The sequence below is a fragment of the Amblyomma mixtum genome, chromosome 8 (assembly GCF_055824585.1).
Source record: "Amblyomma mixtum isolate Tamu chromosome 8, ASM5582458v1, whole genome shotgun sequence".
Classification (NCBI taxonomy): Eukaryota; Metazoa; Arthropoda; class Arachnida; order Ixodida; family Ixodidae; genus Amblyomma; species Amblyomma mixtum.
Genome location: NC_143019.1, coordinates 8,629,507 through 8,650,739, shown reverse-complemented (window position 1 = coordinate 8,650,739; position 21,233 = coordinate 8,629,507). Strand labels below are relative to the sequence as shown.

General features: G+C 44.6%; 1 protein-coding gene across 1 annotated transcript; it reads right to left on the bottom strand.

Annotated features, from left to right (window-relative positions):
- Positions 1–3,817: 3,817 nt before the first annotated feature.
- Positions 3,818–16,750, bottom strand: LOC149331274 (uncharacterized). The gene is made up of 6 exons (XM_089555933.1): positions 16,714–16,750; positions 14,586–14,629; positions 11,195–11,611; positions 10,784–11,125; positions 5,883–6,062; positions 3,818–4,039 (listed from the first exon to the last, which is right to left on the bottom strand). Exons 1-6 carry the CDS (start codon positions 16,748–16,750, stop codon positions 3,818–3,820), a joined length of 1,242 nt encoding a protein of 413 aa, XP_089412059.1.
- Positions 16,751–21,233: the final 4,483 nt, after the last annotated feature.

The following is a 21,233-nucleotide window of genomic DNA, read 5'->3' as shown; positions in this document are numbered from 1 at the left end:
GAAAGCCTTTAATGTCTCATCGTTGTAAGCAGCAGTTGTCGACAGGGAATGTCACGCTTTTCAGTTGGTCGAAACGGTCGTGACGTCACAGTGCGCCAATTTCAAACGGGGCCAATTGTACTTTGGCTAGTAACCATGCAACCAATTGAAGGGACCATATAGTGATGCTCCAAGTAAGTGGGACTGAGCTTAGTTAATTGCTTAATTACCCAATTAGCCTAATTAACTTCTCTAGTCAGGCCATATAAATAAATAAAACCTAGTAAGAAATTGGTCGAGCTCGGGAATCGAACCCCGGTCTTCGGAGCGCGAGACGAGCATGCTATCCACTCCGCCATGCCAGCTCGATGGTTTGGAATGAACAAAGGCACGTCTAGTGAATACGGTGTCTTCGCTCACTGCCATCCTCCTCCCTTCCCTTCCGGCGAGGTTTAGGTGTCCACCGAGATATGAGAGAGAAACACATTTCCTTTCCTCAAAAACCAATTTACCGACGAGCGAGGCGTAGAACCGAATGGGCGATGGCGTTCTATGGACTCCCTGGCAGCGTTGCAAGACGCTCTCGCAATCCACTCTTAGAGGCGAAGCTTAACATCTTAACCACACATCAGTGACCACACTTTAGGTCAAAAAAGTGCACCCCCCCCCCCCCCCCCTGAATTTTGACGGGTGTCCACCGAGATATGTGAGACAGTTACTGCGTAATTTTCTTTCCTCAAATACAATTTTCATTTTCTTCATTGCGGGCCATCTTCGTCTTTCTTCTTTCACTCCCACTTCCTCCGTTCCTCTACGGTGCGGTTCAGGTGTCCACCGAGATGACAGATTTACTGCGCCATTTCCTTTCCTCAAAAACCGTTGCGTTGAAACGGCAAGGCATCGCGCCGAACGGGTGGTGGCGTTCCGTGGACTCCCTGGCAGCGCTACAACACGCTGTCGCGTTCTACTCCTAAAGGCGAAGCTTAAGCTTAATTAGCAGTTAATTAGTATTCAGGCATTAATCAGTAATTAACCATTAATTAGCGATTTGTCATCACTTAGTAATTAGTACTCAATTACATGTGACGCCACCAGTGCCACAGAAGCACTGAAAGTGGTGCGGAAAACGCTTTCGCCTCTACGCACTTTAAACAGTCAAAGTGCCCCCTGAATTTTTTCCATGGCTCCAGCACAAAATAAGGTAACCTCTTTCAAACACATGGCCTTCATGTTGAAACACAAAAAATACGTTAGGTATAACTGCTTTCGTGGGATCATTTTTGCAATGAGATGCCATGGACAGCATCTTTCCATGCTCAAAACCCCATGCTCAACAACTAACTTTGTTTCCACAAAACTAGACACGTTTAAAGGCGACCAAAAGTAAACGGAGTCCAATACCGTGCCTGAATAACATGTTCGTTTGAAATAACCGCTCTATAAAAATTAAAGCGACAGTCACGCATGCGGCCAGTCTGCACGCAAGCTGTTTTATTTCAGTCAACCCGCAGTTTGCTGAAGAAGGTGCAGCTGCAAGAAGGCAGCCTCTCAGAATCTGTCCTTCTTGGACATGAGTGGGCTATGCAGGCATCGAAATAAAGCCGAGAGAATCGGTTTTGCAATTGGTTTCCTGTCTGACAAAAAAAAAAGCGAAACGCAACTTAAAAAGACCTCAGAGGTACGAATACGGAGGAGGAGGCATAAGGGGGAAAGTGAAGGCTAAGTAAACTGCAGTCCTTCAACGAAGGAAAATAAAACAGCACACTTTATTTTCTTCTAAAAATTAAAATTCAATCTGCAAACTGCAACGCTGTTTTTTTTTTTTATGGCGCGCATGAATTTGCGCAGCAACATAGCAAGAATAAAAACAAATGTACACTTGTTTGCAGCGTTAAAGACGAAGAGCCAAACGACACGACGCTTGGGTTCAGTTCTCGCAGACGAAAAACAAGTATGGAAATTAAACTGGTCAGGTAACGTAATCGAAGACTGACACTTTCTTTTTTTTTCATTGGGTGGTTGTGGATAGCGTCAATTTGAGTGCCGGTCGCTCACTCAGCCGCTATCGGCTTTCACATTTAGTTTATGCAAAGCACGATTAGGAGCGCTATATTACGCCAGTAGAAAAGTGCAGTGATGTGTTGTTTTGTTTCTTTTATGAGAGGTTCCAAGCTGTCTCCAAGTGCCGGGAAGAATTCGAGATTGGTTCCTTGCCGTATTCTGCGAAGGAACGAGGAAAGCTCTTTGGTTGCTGGCTCTGTTTACGGAGCCGCACTTCCAGATTACGTTCTCCAGCACTATTCGAAATTTATTTCTGAATAACACGCATAACAGCATCATTAGAACTGAAGGACTGTGTTGCTGAATTTAGACGGATGACGATAGGAAGGTACTCCCTCGGCACCAAATCGAACATTGTGCGAATCTTTATGCTTGGTTTGATTCAATGTTTATGTCTTCATTGCAAACTCCTCTTCCCTAAAGTCTTTTACCCATTTGATTTACCGTAAAATAACTAACGATTCCGATATTCGCTCTCTCCAGGTCGATCTTAATAACATACTAGACTGGTGTCATAATTGGAAAATGGAACTAAATATTAAAAAATGTAAATCTATGAGAGTTTCACGTTCAAATACTACTTGTCCTCCTTATTTTCTTCACAGTCATCCCCTTGAAACCGTAAGATCGTACCGGTATCTTGGCATACATATAACTAACACCCTGTCCTGGAAACTTCATATAGAACATATAGCATCTAAAGCAAACAAAACGCTTGGTTATCTTCGAAGAAATTTTACACTTGCTCCATCTTCGTTAAAATCATTATTATACACGACCTACATACGACCGCAAATGGAATACACTTCATCCATATGGGATCCTGGACAGGTCTCACTGACACAGGTTCTGGAAACTGTCCAGAATCGTGCAACTAGATTCATTTTAGGCAATTACCATCGTACATCTAGCGTCACCCAAATGAAAAGGTCTTTAAACCTCCTGCCCCTAGCTACCCGCCGTAAGCACTTCCGCATCTGCCTATTCCATAAGATTTTCTACTCCAATTTTCAACTTCGCTCTCGATGGATTCAACCAGCACCGTTCATTTCTCACTGTCGTGATCATCAACACAAGGTCACAGTGCCTCATTGTAACACAGTGACATGTGCGCAATCATATTTTCCGCTAACCTCTAAAGAATGGAATTCCCTACCCGCATCATTAACTAGCATCACTGATTCAACTCAATTTAGAAGAATACTTACCACTCTGATTACATAATGATCGCTTTTGTATTTTATTGTAGTGTGTTGTTCTCCACGTACTAGTATTGTTCTTAAAGTATTTTATTAATCTGTTCCGTGTTAATTTTGCTCACTTCTTTTTATCCTGCCCCAGTTGTTCTATAGTTTTGTATGAATTGTGCTCTTTTTATTTTTCTTGTTATCAACTGCCCTTCCCCTCTGAAATGTACTCTGTACCCTGAGGGTATCACAAATAAATAAATAAATAAATAAATAAATAAATAAATAAATAAATAAATAAATAAATAAATAAATAAATGTGTCAGCCTTCTTGTTCACTGGCAACTTTTCTTCCTTAAACGTTTTTACGCGAGCATTGTTGCCGCGCCACACATCGGCAATAAAGTTTGCGACCATGATAAGCGGAGTCTTTAGGACAGCAGCACGCGGACTTTGTGCTGCTCATGGCATCATTTCTGGCCAGATAAGTTTATTGCTCTAGCGTTATACTGTCTACATGATCGTCTTTGTGGCTCGGTTTGGCTGACACATCCCTTCTCATCATATCCGCCGCGGCAGCGCTCCTTGCATCAGTTTGCCGCGCGCTCAATTTCCGGCTTTCTGCTGCTCTGATTGCGGGAAGTCCAGTGATGCCTAGTTTCAACCTGCTTGTGCTTGCGACGGACGTCTTCCCCGGCATCTGACTCTCGTTTCGGCATCAAGGCGGCTGCCTCCAAATTCATCTTTCTAATGTGTCCTCTCTGCACGCAGTGACCCATGTCACGAGAAACGTAGCGGCTGTATCGAATGTGCTGAAGGCGATGGTGGACACAAGGGTGCATTATGGACACCATAGGGACGAATTTATAGCCGTGCTTGTGCGCGGGGTTGGTAGTGTAGTCGCCCATTGCGTTCCCCTTTCTTACCAAAAAATTCAGGGGGCACTTTGACTGCCTAAAGTGCGTAGAGGCGAAAGCGTTTTCCGCACCACTTTCAGTGCTTCTGTGGCACTGGTGGCGTCACATGTAATTGAGTACTAATTACTAAGTGATGACAAATCACTAATTAATGGTCAATTACTGATTAATGCCTGAATACTAATTAACTGCTAATTAAGCTTTAGCTTAAGCTTCGCCTTTAGGAGTGGAACGCGACAGCGTGTTGTAGCGCTGCCAGGGAGTCCACGGAACGCCACCACCCGTTCGGCGCGATGCCTTGCCGTTTCATAAATAAATTGGTTTTTTGAGGAAAGGAAATGGCGCAGTATCTGTCTCACATATATCGGCGGACACCTGAACCGCGCCGTAAGGGAAGGGAGGAAGGTAGGAGTGAAAGAAGAAAGAGAGAAAGAGGTGCCGTAGTGGAGGTCTCCGGAATAATTTCGACCACCTGGTTCAACGCAACGGTTTTTTGAGGAAAGGAAATGGCGCAGTAAATCTCTGTCATCTCGGTGGACACCTGAACCGCACCGTAGAGGAACGGAGGAAGTGGGAGTGAAAGAAGAGAGACGAAGATAATGAAGAAAATGAAAATTGTATTTGAGGAAAGAAAATTACGCAGTAACTGTCTCACATATTTCGGTGGACACCCGTCAAAATTCAGGGGGGGGGGGGTGCACTTTTTTGACCTAAAGTGTGGTCACTGATGTGTGGTTAAGATGTTAAGCTTCGCCTCTAAGAGTGGAACGCGAGAGCGTCTTGCAATGCTGCCAGGGAGTCCATAGAACGCCATCGCCCATTCGGTTCTACGCCTCGCTCGTCGGTAAATTGGTTTTTGAGGAAAGGAAATAAGGAAATGTGTTTCTCTCTCATATCTCGGTGGACACCTAAACCTCGCCGGAAGGGAAGGGAGGAGGATGGCAGTGAGCGAAGACACCGTATTGACTAGACGTGCCTTTGTTCATTCCAAACCATCGAGCAGGCATGGCGGAGTGGATAGCGTGCTCGTCTCGCGCTCCGAAGACCGGGGTTCGATTCCCGAGCTCGACCAATTTCTTACTAGGTTTTATTTATTTATATGGCCTGACTAGAGAAGTTAATTAGGCTAATTGGGTAATTAAGCAATTAACTAAGCTCAATCCCACTTACTTGGAGCATCACTATATGGTCCCTTCAATTGGTTGCATGGTTATTAGCCAAAGTACAATTGGCCCCGTTTGAAATTGGCACACTGTGACGTCACGACCGTTTCGACGAACTGAAAAGCGTGACATTCTCTGTCGACAACTGCTGCTTACAACGATGAGACATTAAAGGCTTTCGCCTTAAAAAACGACGCAACACAGCAATTAATAACTGTAGACTCCGTACAAGCAGGCAACGCGAGATTATATCAGACTTCTCGAATTACAGTGTGTAGGCGAAGCGCGCTGGTAGCCCTCGCAGTACGGCGGATCGTCGCAGCGACACTTGAATGTTTGTGCCGTCGCGGTGGCTGAGTGTGGTTATGGTGCTCAGCTGCTCACCCGAAAGACGCGGGTTCGATCCCGGCCGCGGCGGTTGAATTTCAATGGAGGTGAAATTCTAGAGGCCCGTGTACTGTGCGATGTCAGTGCACGCTAAAGAAACCCAGGTGGTCGAGATTCCCGGAGCTCTTCACTACGGTGTCCCTCATGGCCTGAGTCGCTTTAGGTCCTTAAACCCTCATAAACCAAACCAAACTAGACACTTCAATGTTTGATGAACCAGGTGGTTCGGCTGATAGTCGCTTCAGCAGGGCATGCAAGGGCACAGGCAGGGGCTCCTCGGCTGCGTTACAGGATGATTCGCTGATGCTGTCCCTGGGACTCGCCCGATGGCACGATTGAAAGATCCAGCTGTCTTGGGGAAGTGGTGCCTATTGCGGCGCAAAACTCTGTCATCTTCTGTACCAAAAGTGTACAATGTTTTCGTACAGAAAGCGTACAAACAGAGGCTGCACCTGAGCGCGGCAAGACAAAAATTCAAAGACTCCAAAGGCAGTTAAAAAATAGCAAAAGGCAGAGGCGTATGAGCATCGAGTGTTTGTTATACCGAATGAATATTGCTTCATAAGCCATCTTCGCTACATACGGCACAATTTTTTCGTTATATCCGGATGTCAACTTTTTATGCCAACGTATACTACGGAAAAAGAAAAATCGTTTAACACCACTGCGATTGTCCTACGTCAAGTAGTTTGGCCGTAAAAGAGGTTTAAAGTTTCAAAAAGTCATGGTTTGGAGAACCAGAGGTCGTCGGTACGAATCCCTATACTAAGCTGCGCTTTCATTCAACTAGTAATCTTATACTTCTGACGCGCCGATCGTTTGATACTACTCCGAACATTCCACGCCAATTAGGGGGTCCACAATCTCTGTACCAATGGTAGCAATACCAAATAATTTATAACTGAATTTTTTTTTCATGGTGTTTCGCTTTAGGTTGCAACAGCCATATTGCGGCTATGATCTCAACCATGACTTCGTTTATAACAACACGTGTTATGAAGTTTGTTTTTTTAACACACACCCTTAACGGAGCTTTCAAATTAAAGACTGCTCAAAAATAGGGCCAGGAGAATGTAGACTTTTCTCCCACAACTTCTATTCTCTTAAAGTTCATTTTGTTCTTCTGTTCTTCATTCTACTGCTGTATAAATACTCACGGCCATGGGAAATTGACGGCGGTGAAATGCTGCAGCCGCAGCCGGCTTTTCTTTCTATTATATGCGATGACAGAGCGCAAGAAAACTGGAAACAATAGGCAGGAATCTAAGAGCTCTGACAGAGATATCAACTCCACTGGGGCAAACGAGATCAGGTATGGTCGAAACAATAGGGGATGTAATTTTTTGGCAACGATACTGTTCACCTCCACAGGGACCAAACTGACCAGGCGCTAATCATCGTCATGATACAAAAAATGGTCCACCGCTCATTTATGAAAAGCAAAGCTCGGTAAATAAAAACGAATTACATGCGTCGCCACATTTTTGTGCCCCAGCCAGTCTTCTTATTTTCATGTTTTAACTTATGTTCATTTAAACTTACTTTATTTCCACACTTTTTTTGTACACTCTTCTGACTTACACCGAAACATATCTTCATGCATGACTTATAAAGTGTAGATGAGTGAGAGAAAAATCGCGTGTGTGTTTATTGAAGACCTTGGGAATTAGAAAAAAAATATATGTAAAGAATTCTCCAGACATTCACCGCTGCGGTTATACCTCCAAGGTGTGTTCATGGCGGATGCCGACGGGGGGGGAGGGGGGGGGGGGGGGGGTCGTGAAAACCGATGGCATCCGCGATAGAAACCGGAGAATCGTGTGGAAGGGTCGCGTTCAGACCAGCTGCTTAATTGTAAGAGCTATGGCGAGGACAAAACAAGCGCCAGCATTGTTGTGTTTCGAAATGAGACGTTATATAGGGACGCTTGAGTTGTGTGAACAATCGCCGACTTTGTCGTCGTCGACGGGCGCTGTCCCGAGCGGGGCGCGAGGCCCAATATACAGTGACTGCTGAATTGGCTTGATGGTATTTTAAGTGCTTTACCGGTCAAATGTTGTTCAGTTTTTATTCTTTGTTTTCTTAAAATTAACGCAATTTTTCTCCCTTTTGGGCTCTGAATTCACTGTTGGGCTCAGAGGTACAACTTAAACGTACAGAAAACAGGCCTCTTTATTGCAGCACAAGTCCGCAAATGAAATATTTCTTTGTGTATAGTTGCTTGTCCAGCATGGTAGGATACAACCGAGGTCCTTCCTCCGTCGTCGACGCTGTCACACTGCCTCCTACGACACCCCGCGGCTGATTCTGCAACCTAAAGACGCGCAAGAAATGCAAGCACTATTCAGCACAATTCTTCACTAACAGCAAAATGTACACGCAAGAGCTCTTAATCTGCAGCGACTTCACTCGCGTTTACGACGTTAAAATTGGTCTTGTGTCGTCACAAGACTGGCTGGAACGAATGTGAATGATACCCCCGTCATATAAAGCGAAATTACAACTCGCGCTTATTTCACAAGTAGTCTTCCTCCCCCCGGCGTTGTTTTTTTTTTTTGTTTGCACATGACGTTACTCCTCCTGTCCGGTTTCGAGTGTGACTATTTCGTTTCGCCTCTCAAGCATGGCTCAGTTACCTTCACTGGCAAGTGAGGTGTCTTGCAATTTCATTCGCGTCCTAACCCTGCCTAAGCTTCAAACCTCTGTCTGACGAGAATTCCTTCTCATAGGTAGCTTCTCGTTCTGTGTCGGCCGTCCTTCCTACTCGCCGCTCGTTTCCTAGGCACGGCTACGACTTTGGTGAATTAATTTATCTTTGTGTGGGTTTGAAGGAGTAACTTCACTTGGTGCCACTTCGCTTTCTGTCACCTCACCTGGGACTCGTTGTTTACACAAAAATACTACTGCGCGTGCCTTATTGCGATTTCCGATGCCAATGCTCCAGAGCGCCCCACCGCCTATTCTCACCTGCTTCTCCTTATCACACTTTTAACGCGTCAACGTTAAAGGCCTCACTGTCCAGAAAATCCGGGGTCGGCGTTGTTGGCGTTGTGAGCAAAAAATCACGATCATGACCCCGACAGGTGGTGTCCAGAGAGCAACCTAGGAGGCATGTTTATTCATTTATTTTATTTATTTACAATTACTGCTGCCTCTTGTTAGAGACATTGCAGGGGTGGGTTGCAAAGCATAATACAACAATGTCAAGTAACATGGTTAGGCAGAATACAACAATGTCAAGTAAGATGCTTAGGCTGTTGTAGCTTAAATTGAATAGTTGGCAATGAACGCAAAGAACCATCTAAGTTATTCCAAAATTCAAGTATTCGCAAAAAAAAAAAAGAATTTACGGACGGGATGAAAAGAACTATGCTTAGTGGCCACCTAGGTCACGTGACCGTGCGGCGTACTCACAACTTGCCCGCCCGAGTGCCCTCCGTTCCAGTTGGCAGTTAAATTAATGATTGATCACTCGGAAAGAACAACCTGGGTCGCATATTGCCCACTGTTGGGAGCACCTGCCATCGCAGGGCAGTGGTGCATCGCTTAACCGCTGCACCACTGCGCTAGAAGGGTTCTGAAGACTCCCAGGGATGCAATTCAAAGTAGAGAATGTCCTTCTCCATACATGGGAATTATCTCATTACGGCATCGCTTCAAACCCTTAAGGTGGATTTTAAGGGTCCCTTCCAGTTTTTAACTGGGTGCCATATGTCCTATGTTTCACCCTTTCTCTTTTTTGTTTCACACTGTCGCATAGTAGGCAAAGAATCACGCACTAGTGAAGACCTCAAAGTTGGCCATAATTGATGTCTCACCTAAGAAAGGACAATCTGACGGTAGCGCATATTGTACAGTAGTATACTAACACGTACAAAAGGAGTTCCATTTATTGTATTTAGAACTGGAATTGCATGTTTTCTGACAAGAGCCGTACTACTGCGCCACCTCTTGCATGTCTCGTTCACTTAGTATAGTTCAAGAACACCATTTTTATGGCTCAAATTTCGGTTTACGAACCGTATGAAGAAGGGTACTCACCTCCGCATGGCTTAGAAAGTTTCCGACTGAAAGAAAGTGGCATGTAATTCCTTTAAAAGAAGGAAAGGCTGTGAAATAACGCAATTTTCTTTTAATATATCTTCTTGAATAGTACGCTTTCATTAGGCTCTAGACCTGTGCCTCTGCTTTCAAGGTGAAGAAATTTATATTAGATCTAAATTAGTTATACTGGCGGCCACTCGCTCAATGAGAATAGGTTTCTTTGTCACGACTGCAAATCAGACTGCAAATCCATAATATGATCAGTATGATTATTCCAAGAAAAAAACTTATAACGGTTTGGAAACAAGCTTTCAAACACGCCAAGATTTCCGCTTGACCCCTTGTTGACCCCTTTCAAAATGTCCTTTAGCCTTCAATAGGATAATTTTCAGAATACATTTCTACTGTTGAAAATGCTATGAAAGACTTAAACGTGATAAAATTTCATAATGCATTCCACCTCAAATCACTAACAAAAAACACTAACAAACTGAACTTACAATTGCGAAAATGTTTTAGTCATGCCCTAAATAACAAATAGAATGAAGCTGCGGTTGCCAATTTTCAAATATTTCAAGCTAACTACTGTCTAATTATAGCTTATAGATGCAATTGTCAATTTTCAAATATTTCAAGCTAACTACTCTATAATTATAGCTTATAAATGCAAAAAAGGTGCTCCAAGATATTTTGCGTTAGCAGTTAGAGCTCTCTAAGTAAGAACCTAATTTTATTTCCAGTTTGTCTCAGTGTAGACATGTCGGGACAGAAAAGCTTGCACTCATCGCCCGCTTGTGGTAATATTAGCCTTCTTGCGTCTCTTTTTGTATTTTTCAAATTAATCCTGGGAATTTTATTTAGTGTTATAATTAGTCGGCACAGCTTCATTTCTCAATTCTTTGAATGGGCTCTCCCTGTCTCGGTTATTCACGGAGAGAGCCTGTATGGCGAAACGTTAGAGGTGATCGGTATGTTACTTGGCTATTTTTACTCTTCCTTCATCAGTACACCCGTCCCTCATTACCGCCATAGACCGGTCACTCACCGGTTCCAGCTGTAGATCGATGACCGGGAGGGAGAAAGAGGGCTTTCTCGGAGACTCATCTGGCACAAGCGGAGCGTATAGTGGTTGGCTCGGCTTTGTCCATGTCGGCGCCAAACGTTTTGGCGGGGGACCAGGTGGTATTAGCGGTGGTAGTAGCGGAGCGTATAGCGGCTGGTTTGGCTTCTTAGCAGGTGGTGTAAAGGATGGAGGAGCCAAGCCCTCCGGTGGTAGTAGCGGTGCGTATAGTGCTTGTCTTGGATGTGTCCGTACTGGCGAGAGCCACATGTAGAGTGGACGGTAAGGTGGTGGACGGCCAGGTGGTTGGCGAGGAGGGTTAGAGCCCTGCGGTGCTAACGGAGCGTATAGTGGCTGCCTTGGCTTCTTGGCAGGGGATGTAAAGGAAGGTGGGGCCAAGCCCTCCGGTGGTAGTAGCGGAGCGTATAGGGGCTGGCTTGGCTTCTTACCAGCTGGTGGGAAGGAAGGAGGGGCCAAGCCCTCCGGTGGTAGTAGCGGAGCGTACCGTGCCGTGCTTGGCTTCTTACCAGGTGGTGTAAACGCAGGAGGGGCCAAGCCCTCCGGTGGTAGTAGCGGAGCGTACCGTGCCGTGCTTGGCTTCTTACCAGGTGGTGTAAACGCAGGAGGGGCCAAGCCCTCCGGTGGTAGTAGCGGAGCGTATCGTGCCGTGCTTGGCTTCTTACCAGCTGGTGGAAAGGAAGGAGGGGCCAAACCTTCAGGTGGTAGAAGCGGAGCGTACAGCGGGCCTATCCACGACGGCGCCAAACGATGTGGTGGGGAACCAGGTGGTGGGAAGCGAGGAGGGGCCAACGCCTGATGACGGTCAGTTGCAGTGTAAAGAGAATGTGGAGTCGGTGGGAGGCGCCAGTGGTTAAAGGAGCGAAAAGGACGAAACATAGAGAGTGGAGGTCACATTGACGGCGTAGCTAAAACAGGAATGGTTAGCTACAGTACTGCTAAGCATTCCAATTTTAAAGGTAATACGAGTAGATGGTCCGCCACGAGCACTGCCCCTGTCCATTGCACCGCACCACCTGTCCTTACAACATGAATTAACCAGCCCAAATCTACATTTTACTTATCCCTTTCCACTTACCCGATTTCGCTATGAACTGAAACTACCTTGATGTCGCTCAATCATCGGCACACATTCACTCATAATGAAGACAGTGAACATATCTAAACCTAAACAAGGCACTGAAGGCAAATAGGAGTACGTCTGTGTTGTAAGCGAACGACGTTCTAATCGCAAATGCATCACTTTCCTCGAAACCTGAGCATTCACAAGCTAGAAAGATTAAAAACCTACAAGGGATACTTAAGCTCCTCCTTGAGAATATGACGCGATAGTGTTAATCAGTTAAAGCCCATGTACACGAAATTCGACCGCTGGGATTCCTCATGCCACTCTTCGCGCAGTGGTGCAGCGCTTAAGCGGTGCAACACTGTTTCGGCAGGTGGCTTATTCTAGCACAGCCACTGGTAGAGCTTGTGAGACGAAGGTTGCTCTTCCTGGGCAAACTACCGCGACCAATCATTACTTTACCTGTCACTTACTACGGTGGGAATTTCGCTCTCAATCCGGTGGGCAGGTTGTGATGCCTTCACAAGATCACGTGTAGGGGGTCTGGATAGGTTTCCTCTCACGGGATTTTTACTCGCGACCCCGGACGATGACAACGACTACGCCGGGTTTGGAGCTCAACGGGGCCGTATTGCTATAGAGTTATGTAAAGGTGTCTCCACCACGGATATAATTCGCATTCTTCCCTGCCCAAGACCGGCTCAGGACCGAACCAACTGCCCGCTTGCATCGTCTCCATCCCCAGAAGCAGAATCATTTGAATCTGAGCTTCTTCACCACCTATATTAATAACTATCTTTATTTTGCTTCATTTTGTATAATAACTTGCCACTCCTCTTTGTAATGCCTCAACAGCCCTGACAGCAACAAATTAAAGAAATAAACCTGAGTCTAATATCGTCGCCAGACGCGCCGACAACCAAGAAAAGCAAAACTATGAGCCAGTAAGCCTAGACGCATGCTTTGATGCTCGTGTTCGATTTATGTAGGCTAGAAACCTATCACTTGTAAGGCGACAGCATAAGAGACCCCATTCAACAAAAAATCCGTTGTCGACTTTGTCGGTTTCGACGTTGTGAACGAAAAATCACGGTAATGGCTCTAAGGTGGTCGCCAGAAAGAAACCTAGTAGGTAGGTAGGCCACCTAGGTCATGCAACCTTGCATCGCCATCGCAACCCGTCCAGCGGATAGCGAGCAAACTGTCCACCGTGGCAGGTGGCAGTTGAATTATTGATTGGTCATGCGGGAACAGCAACCTGGGCTACACAAGGCAGGTGGCAGCACCTGCCATCGTACGGCAGTGCCGCATCGCTTAATAATCTCTGCAGCACTGTGCCAGGAGGGGTATGAGGACTCCAAGGGATCCGTGAATGAACAGTTGAGAGAGAGAGTGGCCTTCTGCATATCTAGGAATTAACCCATTAGGCTATCCCATTACGTCATGCCCTCAAAGCGGAACTTGTGTACCCTCCAATTTTTTGTGTGTGAGTGTGTGTCGCCCGCCATTTTAATTTTAGTGACTTACGTTCCCCAGCCTGACTTGTGTACAGTCGGGGACAAAAGTCTCCGGACCACGTGTTCCTCTAACGAAGTCGATAGCTCTGCTATTAGTAGGCGGCTGGAGACCACACTTGTGGAGGTAAAAGTTATTTTTTGTTCTTTCATCTCCCCAAGTGCGGTCTCCAGCCGCTGTCTAATAGTAGAGCTATAAGCTTTGTTTGAGGAACACGTGGTCCGGAGACTTTTGTCCCTGACTGTACTTTTCTCCTTCAATAAAAATAACTAAGTGTAGTTGCCCTCATTGTCTCTTAAGGGCCGTTTCAACTTCTAGTCGAATGGCATGCTTCGCACTTGAAAAAAGAGTGCTTGTTTTAGAGCTTTCAGCGAAATTATGACATATTTATTGAATCCTTGCAGTTAAGACAGCAATCCACATCATTTACCCACCATCGCGAGTTGCGCTTTCTTTCCAAGTTGCAAGCAGTTCCACTTTTTCGTTCCAGTTTATAATTTAACGCAGCATGATATCAATGTTTGTCCTTTCGTGTGCTCATTGATTATGTCCTGGTGTTTTTGCAAAATATAAGCTGCCCACGATACACTAATAGCGTTACAAGTGATTTGCTTGAGCTTCTTCCGCATTAAGCAGTATTATTTAATCAGTTTTTCAATCAGTGCACATAAATATCTGTATTGCCATTGTGAATATTGTACGCCGTTGAGGCAGTTCGCGTTCATCAAAATGTGGCCACCGCGGCCGCGAATTCCTCCTACGACGTTGGCAACAAGAGCACAACGCCAAAGTCAATAGGGCTATCAGATACGTGCAAAACTGTTTCATTGAGAGTAAGTAGACAAAATGTGAGGTCGAGCAGTTTTGCCTTCTTACAAATAAGACAGCGCGCACTTCATTCTTGGTGGCTGTTAGTAAAAATACTTTAGTGTAAGTCTTGCCCATGAAGGTGAATAAATAACTCCTTATTAAGGCCGCCAATTAGTGTTGAAGAACATATTAATCTTGAGCGCCACTTCAACAGAAAACGCTGACGAGGAGGACACCACACCAGCATGTATACCTTTCCAAACTACCTAACTTTCTTGGGTGATGCACTGAACTCTGGTTACAAGTGTCCCCGTGTCTCGAATTTACTAGTCTGTCTCAGCAGTTCTAAACGTTTTTAAATAGAACTAAAAGCCTTACCCTTTGTCCATGCGTTTCACCCAGTAGAGCCGTCAGGACGATGGCTGTAAACGTTTGAAAAGTTTAATTGCAAACTTCCTTTTATTGCGGATAATCTTGTGTAACAAAACTTGATAAGATGATCACCCATTCGTCGTTGGTGACTTGTCCCTCTGTATAATATTTTATTATTCCTCTACCCGCCCGTTGATGTGGAAGAGAGTGGTTTTAAGGCCAGGAAATTTTCAGCACATGCTATTGATTTTCTGTAGCTGTCGGAAATAGTTGGGATGAGTGCTGGAAGCATTTTATACGTTAGATCTTGTAGCGAAGGGTAAGAGTCGCCCATGATATTCAACATGTTCATGCAGTATCTCTCGGGACTCTATGGATTTCCCGGAATTGGCCCTTTAACATATTCCCGCTGAGTTGTCCGGTGTTTGCGACTGGAGGAGAGCAGATGACTGCACTTTCCGGTTCCCAGGAAAGCTTTGCATGACAAAAATTTCAGTTCACCCACGAACAGTACGCGAATAATTGCTCATGCAGTTACTTCGGGCAGGTATATTCACGTCGATAATTTGTTATGAGATGTATCAGGATGTATAAGCCAGTGCATTACCTCCAGCCTATTTCTCAGTGCTGTATATGGTACGCATGCCGATGGCAAACAAAATATCCTCGACTTACAGCCGCTAATATTGTTTCGACAGTAATAAGTATCGTCGGAAAAATTTCTAAATCCTGTGAAGATTTCCGTAGAGTGCTTTCTACACCCAGACTGATCAATATCAATGTGAAATCTTTGTTATGCAAATGTTCTGCGGCAGTTAAGATGTTACTACCGAAACTATATCGAATTGCAGTTTTGACATGTGGTATCGTATACCAATAGCGATATTAAATCGTTTTTTTTTCTTTTGTGAGCTGTGGCTACAAAAACAATACGAACGTAAACGAAATCCCGCGTATTAAAGAGGCGTCTCATGTGTAACCAGTCAAGAAATGCCTGAGAGCGGCCTCTTATCTGCATTTTTATTTATCTTTTGTGCCGTTTACACAGCATTTTCCGCATTTATTCCTCGTTCTTACCTTCTTAAGAACGCATTTTTCCTAAATCAACATTTCCTGATTGTTGCAGTCAACAGCGTGAAAACAGATAAAACGCAAATTATGCCCCCCCCCCCCCCCCCCCCCCCCCCCCTGTAAGCCATGCAAAACCTAAGTTACTACGTTTCAAAATGATTAGCTGACAAGAAACAGACAGCTTCGCTTTCTAGAACAATGTTTCTCGCTTCCCTATCTGAAATATTTCACCGACGATTGCCATAGCTTCCAAAATATTTCTACTTTTCAGGTCGGTCGGTTAAGTAGCGACAAAGCAGTAGTAATCTGCTGGCGTAGGTCGCCCTTTTATTTCAATTGTCAGTAGAACGCAACAACAATCGAGAATGCGCATCGAACTTTTACAGTAATGGTTTGGAACAGCTGTTAATATCAGAACTTATTAGTGAACACGTAAAGTTACAAAGGTGCTGCGAGAGCGTCCAGACTTCAGCGAAAGAAATGTAAGCTTACTTCTTTTTACATGTGAATCCCGTCAAAAATTTGCAGTGCAAAGATTACTTTTAGGAGCAGAAGAAAAAGTAAACTTATCGCTGTTAATTCTCAGGCCCCTTTTGTTACAACCGACGATACCTGTAATGGAATCACGACTGCGTGTAAAATCTGATACAAAGCTATTTGGACCACTGTAAGACAGGTACACCGTTTTCTACAAATACAGACCTTGCTTCACGGATCATATCGCATAAAAAACTGCCAGCTGAAAATCTAGCCGCTCCTAGAGGTTTTTCATTCTGCCATGCACAACCAACGCTTAGCTCATAGGATTCCTGTTAAAGCAACACAGTGCAATGGTGCCCTGCTAGATTAGTTATTGCTTTAAATGAAAATTACCCTTCCAGTTCAAACGAAAGAAACTTTGAATTAGTCACTGCTGTGACCCTGATCTTGGAAATATATCTTCCAGAAAATCACAAATTTCTTCACTGAATATTCATGTTCTCGTCCTTGGCCCAAAGCTAGGCATCTGTATATCTAGACATCATATAAAGGTTATTGCGAGTAGAATTTATGTGCCACTCACCAAATACCACCAACCCGACCACTCTAAGGCACCCCATCTTGTCCGAACTGGCAAGCTTCGATATTGCCTTCACTTCTTAAATATTATCCAAGGCATTAAATAAGAAAAAACTAAAACCCCTACACTGGAAGACCCCTCGGTGAGGAATACGTCAAATGCTATATCTCTTGTGCGGTCATAGTTATGTTGCGCATCTGTATTCTTCAGTTAAGAGAAGAAAACCACCGAAGCTAAAGACAATACCTTGCCATGCACTTGATGCGGAATCACATTTGACGATAAGACTGAAGCGGGCCTCAGTGCCAAGGTGAGGGCATTTACTTCAGTTTTTTTGTGCCGACAATGTTGACAAGGACTTCTATGTCATCTAGGCACAATCATCGAAAAGTTGTTGTCTTTTTCAATCACAGAGGACGAAAAATTGAAAACGCGTGTCAAGAGAGCTGTTTTCCGGTAAAAAATATATTGCAGCTCAGTATACGCTGCAGTAACACCTCTCGGGGATTTTTTTTCCTCGGAATAGTGCAGACTTTTACTGAGGCCCTTTTTTCGCCTTTGGGTCTATCAGGTGTCGGAGAGGCAGAAACGTTCCGAAAACATGAGTGGGGGATGAGAGAACGCCTAAAACCATCTATGCTTTGTTTCTTACCAAAGCGGGCGCTAAAAGAAGTGTTCTGAGAATTGTCAGAGAGAAAAAATATGTCTTTCATTCGTCAACACCGGTGCCTTCGACTGAATTGAAGAAAACGAACGTTTTCGTAATTTAACATTTGAGGTTTTCTTAGCGCTATCTGACAGTGCTGCTTTTGAAAATGAAAGGGGAGATGTTCTGCTGACCTAAAAGGCTCAGACATAAGCGACGCTTGATTCTGACAATAGGCCTCGGTCTCAGATGGCCTGAAATCTAATCTCTGAGCCCCTTAATACACCGCATTTTGAGTCTCTGCCTATGCTGAACAGCAGCGTACTGTCAAGCTAAATAAGGCGAGCGAGTACAAACGTCTCGGTAAATTTTCTGTTGAGGTAGGCAACGCTGTTTGCACCAGTTCAAGAAACGAGAGCGTAAACATTCACATTGCTCACCGCGTCACTGTGCAGACAAGCTGTAAACAGTGATTACATGAGAAAATATTTCTTACCGATCCAAAGCAACATCAAATAAATACAGTAGCAGCACCAAGATGACTATATTGAAAGCTCTAACGACATCAGATCTTTCATGCTCTTTCATAATAGTGTTTATTACAAACTGAACGCATGTATGAAAACAGCTGCAAGAAATCTAAACCTTGAAGAAGCAGAAAAGACCCTGTTTGGCTTCTAACATTCACTAATTAGCTCATCACTGCGTAACACACTTATGCCACTGTGCTCAAGTTCTCAGCTTCATGCTCGAGGACGCACTTACCGTCTCTGACCTTAATTTGCAACCATGCTGGACAGTGTTGTGGCGCCTTGGCAGTGGAAACTAATAAAATGAAAACTTCGGACGAATCACTAGCTGCAATCTCTGTAGAAATGCATTCGCAATGGTCGCGCTTACGACCAGAGGCAAGTTAGCGCTCATTTCCAATTTGTTTCCCACATGGGCTCGCATTGAAACCCATGTAGGTACATTTTCGAGTCACCTTCGTCGCCACTTTCTGATCTTTCTCTTCTAGCTTTGCCTAGGTAACACGGTTTGCTTATATGTGCCCACGTGTTGAGTGTTAACCCTTTTAAAGACAATGATTCTTCTTATTCTTTTTCACATAGCTTCGGCCCTGATTCTTCCGTCTCTAGCTCTCGAATTCGGACACACAAAAGTAGTGCCAACGACAACTAGCAGGCAAACACCGCAATGCATTCCTTCATTAAGAAATGCACGCCAATATCGTGTGCCCTTAAGTTTGGCTGCGACACAAAAGAAATCTTATGTAGCCGACTAAGCTTAGAATCAAAGAATAAATATTGCCATCTTAATTTATCCTCTTTAAAAATGGGAAGTCATTACTCTCTATACGTACAGAAGCCTGTTTTTTTTTTTTTTCTGTGATGACTGCGTTTTGTGCTCACTTGTATAAACTTCTTCGTTTATAATTCGAATGCCAATGGCTCAATTTCCATCAGGCAGACGGAGAGATGAAGTTCTTTATTTTTGCTTTAGCTCTCACTGACCCCTGTGAAGCTCCGCGTAAACGATAGACGGAATATACTGCAGCAAAAAAAAAAGAGGACTTGGAACACGACGCATAATGCCATCTACAAGCACTTGCGAAGGTAAGAAATAGTTCGAAGGAGTAGGATGGAGATTTCGACTAGTTGATAACATTTTGTTTTGTGTGCAAAAACTCAAACGGATGAAAAGCAGAAGGAAGAGCTCGCCAACATCTTCCTCGATCTGTTCCTCTCTTTAGTCCGTTTGAGCTGTTGCACCCAAAATCTCATAGCTCGAACATTGTTTTCCTGAAAACTTCTTCCTATGTTATCATAAACGATCAATTTATTTGACCACAGAGCAGCAGTTATATTTATGCGCCAGCGATAGTTAAATCAATAGAAACCCGAATATCTCCAGTTACATTGTTTAGAGCGTAAGCCACGTTGTTTTCTCTATTGGTGAGTGTTCTCCCTTCTAAAACCCCCACTTTTACATCATTCTTTTTTTTTTTCACTTTATTTTTTGAGAAGACCGTTTCCGTCTGTGGTCACAGGCTGCGTTACGTTTTCCTCTGAGTAGTCATACACTTCCTGAGAGACTGAAAGGGGTTCACATTCAACAACAGGAAAACAAGCCGGAAGAAGTATAAAATACAGCGCCTGGGGATCTGAGCTGATCCCGCAGCGGCATTCACACCACGCATTATTGAAATCTGTTCGCTGCTTGCAATGCTGGCGCGTAGCAGACATCGTGAGCCGTTGCTAGACCGATTGCTAGCTGAAGTGTGACAAGCCGAGGAACCCTTGACATGAAGAACGCATCACAAGCTGCAATTAAACAACTCTGAGCTAGGTCATGAAATGAAGGGTATCGCTTGTTTGTTTTTATTTTTTTACTGCTCTAGTATAATACTAACGCGCACGCAATACAGACCCGCCGGAACACGCCAAGCAGGCAGCACGCGTGAGTCACGTTCGCAATTTTCTTTGCTGCCAACTGGCGACGCCAGCCGCGCAGCGCGTCGCCAGCTGTTCTAGCCTGAACGTTGCCGCCCGCGCCATCTGAGCCCAGCTGGCGTAGCGTTTTTGAAACAGCCCCGTCACGCACAGTTTGTCACTACGAGAGGCTTGAACAGCACCGAAGCGGCCAGTCATCTTATTCGGAATGACGTTTATGAATTCTTTGTAATGCCACCATAGCGCGTGAAGATGTAGTTGTAGTGCACACTTTACCACATGAAGAAAATATGTCTATTACATAAATTGCCAGAACGCGCCAGCTGACATGCGAAGCGCGCTGGCTTCTTAGAGCTAGGCGCTCAAACCACGGCGCATAAACAGAAGTGATTTGTGATGTTTGTAGCAATGCAACACTGCGGGAATAAAGCTTGTTTGGACGTTTATTTGGCGCTAAATTAGATTTTTAGGGTGGTGCAAGAGTTAATAAATATTCAGTGAGCACAAAACATCTTCGAAGTAATGAAGCTGTTATGTGCAAAGTGACTTGTTGAGCGAGTTGGTCATGCACTTTTGAAAACCAGCGCTTGAAGTAACGGTCATAAATGTGTGAAACACACACAACTGCGATTGGCTGCACTGCCTGAGATTATTCTATTGTCCGATTACCTTAGTGTACAGAACAAAATTGATGTAGTTATCACTTTGGCCGCCATGTACCCACATTGATGTTTTTAGATGATTGCCATGAGTATGCGCTTCGGAATGAATATTTAGCTTGAGGCGTTCTCCGGCCGAAGTATTGAAAACTGGATATGAGCAGATGCGTAGACGATTCAGTAAAAAGTTCAAGAACAAGCACCCAACGGTCTCTTTCACAGCTTTGCATTACCTTCCGCAAACTTCTACGAAGCCACCCCTCCGGAAGAAAAGAGGGAACTTATATGCGGGCGGGAGCACAGTACAAGCCACGCCTGAACGAAGCTCTCGCCAACGTATTTTGTGTGTGTGTGTGTGTGTGTGTGTGTGTGTGTGTGTGTGTGTGTGTGTGTGTGTGTGTGTGTGTGTGTGTGTGTGTGCGTGTGCGTGTGCGTGTGCGTGTGCGTGTGCGTGTGTGTGTGTGTGTGTGTGTGTGTGTGTGTGTGTGTGTGTGTGTGTGTGTGTGTGTGAGAGAGAGAGAGAGAGAGAGAGAAAACTAAGGAATATAGGCGGTATTTTATTTTCCTTCACTCTGCGCGCCATTAGAGAAGCGTTCGTGTCGACTTAAGCAGCGGTTGTGGTTGCTTCACGAGAATCATATTTCCCCACGTACTTCGAGAAGTAAAAGTGCCGTTTCGATTGAAGTCATTTACTCCATTTTGCGCTTTAATTATCATTGTTTTACATGTAGATAACTACTGACCTGTTGTATCCGGGAGAGAAGC

Coding starts and splice junctions, on each gene's coding strand:
- LOC149331274 (XM_089555933.1), bottom strand. CDS start 16,750: ATGGGGTGCCTTAGAGTGGTCGGGTTGGTGGTATTTG. Junction 11,612..14,585: donor GTGAAACGCATGGACAAAGG/GTAAGGCTTTTA, acceptor GACCGTCATCAG/GCGTTGGCCCCTCCTCGCTT. Junction 11,126..11,194: donor TACTACCACCGGAGGGCTTG/GCCCCACCTTCC, acceptor TTAGCACCGCAG/GGCTCTAACCCTCCTCGCCA.